General features: G+C 48.4%; 1 protein-coding gene across 1 annotated transcript; it reads left to right on the plus strand.

Annotated features, from left to right (window-relative positions):
* The first annotated feature begins 2024 nt into the window (after positions 1–2024).
* LYZ (lysozyme) lies at positions 2025–4421 on the plus strand. The gene is made up of 4 exons (XM_066204088.1): positions 2025–2215; positions 2547–2705; positions 2945–3023; positions 3434–4421. The coding sequence occupies exons 1-4, from the start codon at positions 2062–2064 to the stop codon at positions 3492–3494; spliced, it is 453 nt and encodes a 150-aa protein (XP_066060185.1). The 5' UTR covers positions 2025–2061; the 3' UTR covers positions 3495–4421.
* Positions 4422–9230: the final 4809 nt, after the last annotated feature.

Here is a 9230-nt window from a genome sequence, read left to right on the forward strand (position 1 = left end):
CCACGGGGAGCAGGGTTCCATGACACCTAACAGTGACTTGGGAAGACAAACACCATCACTCCAAACATGCCTCCCCCTCCTTCCTTCTGCCCCCCACTTGATATACTGAGCATGATGTGACGTGGTCTGAAACAGACCTGTGATCACTTTGGGTCATCTGTCCCAGCCGTGTCCCCTCCCAGCTTCCATGCACCCCCAGCCCCCTCGGCAGCCTGGCAGGATGGAAGGCAGAAAAGCCTTGGCTCTGTGTGACCACTGCTCAGCAATAACAAAAACATCTCCATTATCCTCCCTGCATTCAGCACAAATCCAAAATACAGCCCCACGCCAGGCACTGGGAAGGAAATTACCTCAGCCACACCCAGCACATGTCTCCATCAGACATGCCAACATGAGAAACTCCTGCTACTCAGACGTGCCATATCTTCTTAGCTTTACGACTTTCATAAACATTGTCTCTTTTTATTTTTACCTCTCAAGATTTTTTTCTTGTCCTTATTTTCTTGAGCTTTTTGATGCATACAGTAGGAGCAAGAAAACCGGTGTCAAAGGCAGCCATCTTGAGGTAGCGACCAATTAAGTTAATGTCCAGTGATCTGCCATGGCTTGTAATATACAATCCATGTAAACAAAAACATAATAAATCAGATTTCTTTCTCTCGTGTGTAGTTTATTGTTCAAAAATGTTCTACAAGGGATAGAAAGAAGATGAATTAAGAACAGAAAGTTAGTTACCCCTTCTTCACCTCCTTCATAGGAGGTTCTATTCGAGGACATTTTTCATGGTGGATTCTTAACCTGATGCCTTAGGAAGGCTGACCTGAAACAGACTGGACAGAGCTAGAGAACAGAGTAGGTGTTTATTGAAAGGACTCTAGGATCCACTTTGGGCAGGACAGGAGCCTGGCCAAGGCTGCACCCAGGGTGGACCAAGAATAGTCACAAAATGGGTGACCGGTTACAAGATCTTACATTTTTCTAAGTTTTGATCTATTTACACATTGGGGTTTAAATGTCCAATTACAGCTTCATGTTGTGAAGCCTCATCCTTCTTGTTTTTTGTCTTCAGTCCACTGTTTGTGCTTTTGGGATGAAAGTTGTCCTTGGTCTTCAGCAGGAAAAGGATTTGTTTTGTCCCCCTACTCTGTGAAGAGAGCTTACTGGCACTTAATGTGAGGCTCAGAACTACATCCCTAGGCAGCACAGAGTCTGCAAATATGAACATTAAAGCTTAAGGCATCAAACCCATTGCTGTCCCAAGTAAATTCTTTTTATCTCAACCTGGGATCGGAGATGGTGAGGGGAGCAGCTTGTAGTCTTTTTAACAGGAACATTAAATTGGGGAATATTGTTCCTAAACCATGATGAGGGATGCAGTCAAGACAACTGACCCCCACTGGCCACAGCATATCCCAGATCATATGTAGTGTCCTGCTCCAAGTATAAACCTGAAGGAAGGAGAGGGAAGGAGGGGGATATTTGGAGTGTAGGTATTTGTCTTCCCAAACCACTGTTAGTGTGGTGGAGCCTGGTTTCCTGGAGGTGGTTGAACATCTTCCCACTGATGGGAAGGAATGTGTTACCTCTTCATTTTGCTTTTTCTTGCACGTGTGGCTTTTCCCTTCCCCATTAATCTGTCTGTATCTCAAGTCACAAGTTTTCTAACTTTTACCTTTCCCATCCCACTAGGGTGTGAGAGATTGACTTATCAGACTTATCAGACTGCCGGGGTTAAACCATGACACTCACACGAGGGAACTACAGCCTTTGATCCATGATATTTGGGATAATATCCTACTGAGGATTGCTGGATTGTCTGGAAAACATATGGCCCAGTCCTGAACGACCAGTGAAATAGGTACTAGCACCTTCCAGGAATTTGGAGTTTAGCCCACTTCCTTATCGGCTTGTTACTGTAAAGACTGCCCAGACTTCCCAGACATGATTGCTTAACCAGCTGATCCTCCTCCTGGGAGCAGGAATAAAAGGCTGGCATTGCCAGGCAGTCCTGGCAGACAGACAGCTCAAGTTGCTTTAGCACTTCTTGCTGTGGGCTGCGAGATGAGAAAGTCAATGCTCTTCCTTGGCTTCCTTCTGGTTTTCCTAGGTCTGGCTCTGCCAGGCACCCAGGGAAAAAGAATTTCCAGATGTGAGATGGTGAAGATCCTACGTCGGAATGGCTTTGAGGGCTTTGAGGGCACAACTGTTGCTGACTGTGAGTAAAATGAGCACCTCTCTGCCTGTACCACTTTGTCCCTCTTAACTTCTTTCTGATCTTCCAGCAGTACTATTCTGTCCCTCCATTTCTTTGACTTCATCTTTTCTGTTCCTCATCCCCTTCCTTGCTCCCTTCCATAGTTCACACAACAAATACCCATCTAGAGCTTTGTCCTTCCAAGAATTTACCCATCCAGTTCTCAAGGTTATGACATCACCAGGTTAATTACTTTTCCAGCACTTCATTCATCCTGGATACTTTAATATCTTTTCTCTTATTTACCCTCAGCAAACCTTAATGTTCTCTGGGATCTCTCTTCCTCCTACAGGGATGTGCCTGGTGAAATATGAGAGCGATTATAACACAAAAGCGTATAACAACAATGGTCCAAGCAGAGACTATGGCATCTTTCAGATCAACAGCAAGTACTGGTGCAATGATGGCAGGACCCCTGGATCCAAGAATGCCTGCCACATCAGTTGCTCAAGTAAGTGGTAGGACAGAACAAAGAACCTTTCTTTGTTCATTCCATGAAAGCACCCGCTCTGTTCACAACACCTGCCGAGAAGCTGCTCTGGGCATTTCTATCTGTCTTTCTATTCATCCATCTTCTCAGTGTCCCACCGACCCTTCCTTCCCGATGGACACCTTTCCTTCTGCCAATCTGTGCCTGCTCTTCCTGTACTCCGCTTTCCTTCACACTGATCTATTCTCCTTTCTCTACAGAACTGCAAGATGATAATATTGAGGATGATATTCGGTGTGCCAAGAAGATTGCTCGGGAGGCTCATGGCCTCAGTCCCTGGTAAGGATATTTGCAGTGGACACTGGGGAAGAGTGGGCAGAGGAGATCAAAGACAGTCCTGCTATTGACTGAAGGAGGCAGGGGGATCAATGGATGGGAAGCTGGATTTGGTGGAGTTTAGCACCGTTCTTCTCCTAAAGCTGAAAGGAGAAGATAGGAACCCTGTCTCACAGCACCTGCTCTAATTCCCAAAATTTCCCTCCCCTCCCAGAGCTCTCCTTTTTGTTCTCTTCCCTTTCTCCCAGCTCACTTAGATTGAGTTCATAATAATTTTCATTTATTTGTATCTTTCAGAGGTATCTTTGAGAGTCTTCACCCGACACTCTCAAAGATTAACAAAGTCTGTTTTCAAAACCAATTCAATCATTATCTAACTGCTCAAATTACATAATGTATTTGCTTTTTTTCAGGTACGGCTGGAAAAACCATTGCCGGGGCAAAAACCTGAGTTCCTTTGTCAGGGGTTGCTAAATCGCTCCACAGGCGTTGATCGTTTCCTCAGGATCATCAGAGGTGGAGAATGACTGTTTGGAGAGGAGGCCAGGGAAATGGATGGGTGTGGGGAATTAAAAGCTGTATATTATTAAGGCAGAGTGGGCACTGGCTAGTGCTCACTCTGGAGGCCTTCACACTGCTGCAATGCCAACACAGAACTTACAGCTCGTAGCTTAATATAAACAAGGCTTAGCAACAGGCCACTACAGCTGGAGTTTCAGCCTTGACTTACTTGCATAATCCTGACTTGAGATTTTTTTGCCCTAACAGGGTTTAGCAACATTTAGGGTTTCTCTCTCTTTTTATATCTTTCTCTGTTCTCCTTCACCCCTCCCTTTTCCCCTCCTCCCTCCCCTTTATTTTTTTGCCCATTCTTATTGGAGTGTCTGTAGTGAGAAAATACAAAAATTAATGAACACTGTGTAAGACATGCAGAATTATGTTGCCTTATGACTAGGACAGTCACTGTCGGAGGCGGGGAGTACAGGCCGCTGACAGAGAGAGAAAACTATGCTGAAATGTGATCTTGCTCCTTAAATTTATCTGAGTGTCTGCTCCTGGCTGGTATGAGGGATTGGGCACTGAAACATATGGACATCTGGCCTGAGTGAACACAGCGTTTCTCATCATTCTTTGAAGAAGCCAATCAAACACAGCCTAGAAAACAGGCAGCACCTCTGTGAGGAGACTATGGGTTTGAAAGGCTATTAGGAAAGGTAAATGTTTTGCTGTTTAGTTTACAAGTCCTTTTTCCAAACAAAAACTGAATTCAGAAACAGTGCACAAATGACATTGTGATAACGCTGAAAAAAAACATGTTTGCTTCTTCATGTGCTTTCTGCTGCTGCAATGGGGAGCAATGACTTCTTTGGTGCTTATGCAATAAACGAATACTTAAACTCATGTCTTGTGTGAATGTATAAACCGACCATCAAAGGCATGTTTGTTTAGATGGCTACATCTTAAAAAAAACCAAAAAAAAACCCCAAAACAAACAAAATAAAAAAAACTCAAAGTAAGCCTTGCCAGAAGTCCCTCTTCCCGTCTTCCCCAGTACTGGAGGCTAGGATTTTTCCTTTTTATTTTCTTTCTCTCATGGAATTTTTCTCATATTTGTGGCCTAAGGTATGGGGACACGGATTGTCCTGGGGTAACTCTCGAACAGGGACACAGATATTCAAGAGAGACAAAAGATATGCACAAAGTGGCCAAGGAAGGGGGAAGGGGTGCAGTTTGCTACAGGCTCTTAGCTGGGGTGTTTCTCTTGGGAAGGGCAGGGGTACTGTGAGATTTTGGCCAGGGGATGAGGGGTGAAGCTCAGCTCTCTCATGCTCTGTCTTCTCTCGGGATCAGAGTGGAGACAGGTGGTGTTTTGGCGCTGGAGTCTTGCTGCCCAGATGATTTGCTGCCACCATGGAGTTTTTGTCCTGCATTGCTTCTCCTTATCGTGGGTGAGACTGCTCGCAAGAACTGGGACCTTTCCAACACCCAGCCTCACGGGGAATGGCACCACAACCCCATCTTCCTTCTCAGAGGGAGCATCTCACGGCTTCATGTAGCAGCTGCTTGCAGAAGCCTGTTTACTGCTGCCATGGGTTTTTTCCAGCACTTTAATCCAGCACCCCGTGTCCAGGCTGACCCCCGCAGCTTCTCGCACAGCCCCGGAATTTCTGTTACAACTTTTTTTGCCACCCTGGGTGTGCCTGCCTCTGCCCTTCCAGCCCCTGTTCCAAGTGTTATAAATGATCAAGAGCTAATTCAAAATCCAAAGATTCATTTAGCAATTTCAAAAATCAATTTCGAAACGCCACGATAAATCAGGACAACATCAATCTAATGCTGGGTGGACAACCAGGCAGCGGCAAGGGTGCCTTCCGACATTGCCCACGAATTCGGAGTCTCAGTGGGGGGTTTTATACAGTTCTTCTGCCCGGAGGCAATGTCCATTGAAAAGTCCAAATGTTTCAGTGATCTTTTCTCCCCGAGTGAGGTTTTGAAAGGATTTCCTATGGAATTGAAAAGACGTCCCAAACGATTTACTCAACCTTCTTTTGGGGCACTTGATGAAATCATCCTCTAGATTTCTTATCGAGATCGGTATCAGATTCTTGAGTAGCTGCGAAAAAGCGGCCCACCCTTGATTAATGAGCCATCTCTGCGTTATTTTCACTGTTTATGTTGCAAATTTTGTGGTGGCACTGCTAGACGAAAAAAAGACTTTGGAATTTTGGAGACGCTCTTGGACTGCCTCCAAGAATCCAGGTTTTTAATTGCAATGTATAATTTTTTTACGTACAACTTTAATACGCGAAATTATGCAATGTATCTATTACACAAGGTTCCTGCCACGGCCCATCTCGCCATCCGGAGGGCAGAGGGACACCAGGCCTGGCACAGCGCCCCCTGCCGGCGCAGGGGAACCATTGAACCCACCCGACCGGCCGGGAGCCACCAGCGCCCCTGGTGGCTGTAACCGGAACTGCAGTGAACGGGAAAAGGCGGCCGGGAGAGGCGGAAAGTGCAGCTGGGGCACTGGGGGTGACGTACCGGGGGTGAGGTACCAGGTGTGAGGTACCGGGGCTGTGGTACCAGGGCTGTGGGTCCGTGGTACCGGGGCTGTGGTACTGGGTCACTGGATTTGTGGTTCTGGGTCACTGGGTCTGTGGTTCTCTTTTTATTTCTGCTGGCATTTAACCAGCATCAACCTATCACAGGGTTGAACCAGAAGGGGGAATTACCTCATCACCTGTGCTTCTAGTCAATTATGCTAATTTTTTAAACTTTTGAAACTGTGTTCACTCTGTGGGGGGATGCGCCTTTGTGGATATTTTTCAATATCTGCTCCTGGAGGCCTCCAATAATGACCAGCTTTTTTATTACCTCCTATACTAATATTATCTCAAAAGTGTGTGTTTTTTCATTTATCGGTTCTTAAAGCATCACCTTGACTGTACCAGTTGGGTGGTAAAGTGTCCCTGACTGTAGCCGGAGCATGGTAAATTTGGGAATGATTCTGACTGTAACAGGAGTCTTCCGTGACCAACCAAGGTGGAGAACAAAGGATAACAGTTAGCCCTGATAGCCTCGGTAAATCATTTACCTGAGTTATAACTTGAGCACAATGGTGCCATTGTTCCCAACCAAGGTTATGGCCAGGATGGAAACTTGGAATTGATCGGATGGATTTGATAGGAAAGAAAATTTAGGCATTACTTTATTCTGGCCAGGACACGCAACAGAAATTATTTCATCCACACATGGCTGGGTTGTGCAGTGAAATTCATTCCATCACACATTCCTCTTTATCTGATAATTTCACATATTTATACATACAAAACCCCAAAGAAATTCTTGTTCATTGGTCTTAAATTACACAATTCTTAGAATTCGATCTCCTATTGGTTATTGATCCCTTTGCCTTCAATGCTAACTTGGTCTTCATTCTTTGGTTCCCTTATGAATCCCCCAACCCTGACACTCCTCAAGGTGCAACACCCACCTGTCGAGAATCGCTGAGGGATGTGACATATTTAACTGAACCTGAGGGGAATTTCTGCACGCATGTACACATCTCTGAATGTGTGAGAATTGATTATGCTATGAATGTTTTTATCATCAGTCTGTCATTAAGTCACTGTTAAAATGTAGCAAATGCTATTGAATGTTTAATTGTTTAGTCAGTCCATGATTGAGTGCTGCTAAACCCTTTTCACCATTATCTTTTTGCACCCTGACCCTTTGCATCCTAAGTCTCCATATAAATCACCCTAAATGGATTCCAATCTGTTTTTCCTACTCATACTTCAGCCATGTAGTCAGTTAACAGGGTGAACACCATAAGTGAACTCCCTTAAGTCGCACTTTCACAAATTTGTATTAAAATCTGCTTTTTGCCAGTACCTTTGAGTGCCCAAACCATTCACTGGTGACACCAGTGGGCACACACGACTACAGACACGTGTGTGCACGTACAGACACATGCACATACCCATATGTGTGTCTGGCCACAGAGATGAAGACACAGCTCTCACAGTGAGAGGAATGACAGATTTGTCTTTACAAACAAGCAGTGGGTCTGCTGGTAGATAAAACTAGCACTGAGGGATAAAAGAAACAATGGGAAGGATTCCACTGATTGATGAGTGGACAAAAAGATATTTGCCTTTACAAATCGTGGGTTTGTTGATAAATGAAATTGGGTATTGAAAGACGAAAGAAACAATGGGGAAAACCCATAAATTCGATAAGAATTAAACATTAAAAGGGGGGGTTATACATTAAAGGGGACTCTTAGGTATTAGGCACTCTGAGAAGTCTGTAACTCTCAAGTACCTCAGCCAATGTGGAAAGAGAGAGGGAAATGTGGCCGGGAAATTGGGATAAATAGGAGGCTGCGTCCTCCAAAATTTGCCAAACCACAGGGGAAATGCCCCATGGCCTCTCCCTTTATTCGAATAAAGTAAAAGCACTCCTCTGTCTCCTTTTTCAGACATAAGCCTCTGGCATTTGTGGATAATTTTCCTACCAACAAGAACACCAACAGCACCAAAGCCTCCTCCTGCTCCCCTCTGGTTAATCAGTCCCTCAGCCCTTGAGTGGAAAAACACATACACACACATCCCCCCAGGCACTCAGGTCCACGTGCACACGCGATGTGCAGAAGCCAGCTCAGCACCTCCGCCTGCCCGGCCGCTCTCCCAGCACCTCTCCAGCTCCAGCTCCCTCACCTCCCACCCAGAGGCGGCCCGAGGTCCTGCTCCGCTCCCGGGAGCCAGTCGGGGCCGTGTGGGGCCGGAACCGCCCGGCATCGCAGCAGCTCCGGGACCGACGGCGGGGCGGAGGTGTGTGCCGGCAGCGGGGCCGGACACCAGCGGGAGCGCGGCTGGCAGCGGCGGCGGCCGGGCGGCACAACGGGCCGGGGAGCGGCATACGGCAGGTTTAGGCTCGGCTCGGCTCGGCACGGCACGGCACAGCACGGCACGGCACGGCACAGCACGGCACGGCACGGCACGGCACGGCACGGCACGGCACGGCTCGGCACGGCACGGCACGGCACGGCACGGCACGGCTCGGCACGGCACGGCACGGCTCGGCACGGCACGGCACGGCACGGCACGGCACGGCACGGCACGGCTCGGCACGGCACGGCACGGCACGGCACGGCACGGCACGGCTCGGCTCGGCTCGGCTCGGCTCGGCACGGCACGGCACGGCACGGCACGGCACGGCACGGCATGGCTCGGCTCGGCACGGCAGCAGGAGATGCACCTGCGGGAGTCAGAGCCCCATCACAGCCCGTCTCCCTTTGGGACCCTCCGCAAGGCCGTGCCAGTGCGGTGCTGGAGCGGGAGAGGGCCTTGCAGCCCAGGAAGAGGAGGATGGCTGTGAAGAGGTTTCACAGCAAGGAGCCTCTCGCTGCCGAGCAGGTGGGGAGCGGCTCGGTGGGGCAGGGGCTGTACCGGGTGAGCTGGAGCCGTGCCGGCTCGGGTTTGGCGCCCTGTGCGAACAGCCCCCGGCCAGGTGGGTGTCCGAGCCCGGAGAGGCTGCGGGGATCCCCCCACGGCCCCGACCGCCCTCCTCCTGCTCGAGTTCCCAGGGCGTCCCAGGCAGATGGGCGTCCTGGAGATCCCCGCTAGATGGGCCCCGCGGCCCTGCGGTCCCTGGACAGCCTCTTCTGCACCGGCAGCAGTGGGAATTCGGCTCCTGGCTTGC

This window comes from Chamaea fasciata, unplaced genomic scaffold (assembly GCF_029207755.1).
Source record: "Chamaea fasciata isolate MVZ Bird 193981 ecotype frontalis unplaced genomic scaffold, bChaFas1.0.hap1 SCAF_25, whole genome shotgun sequence".
NCBI classification, from domain to species: Eukaryota; Metazoa; Chordata; class Aves; order Passeriformes; family Sylviidae; genus Chamaea; species Chamaea fasciata.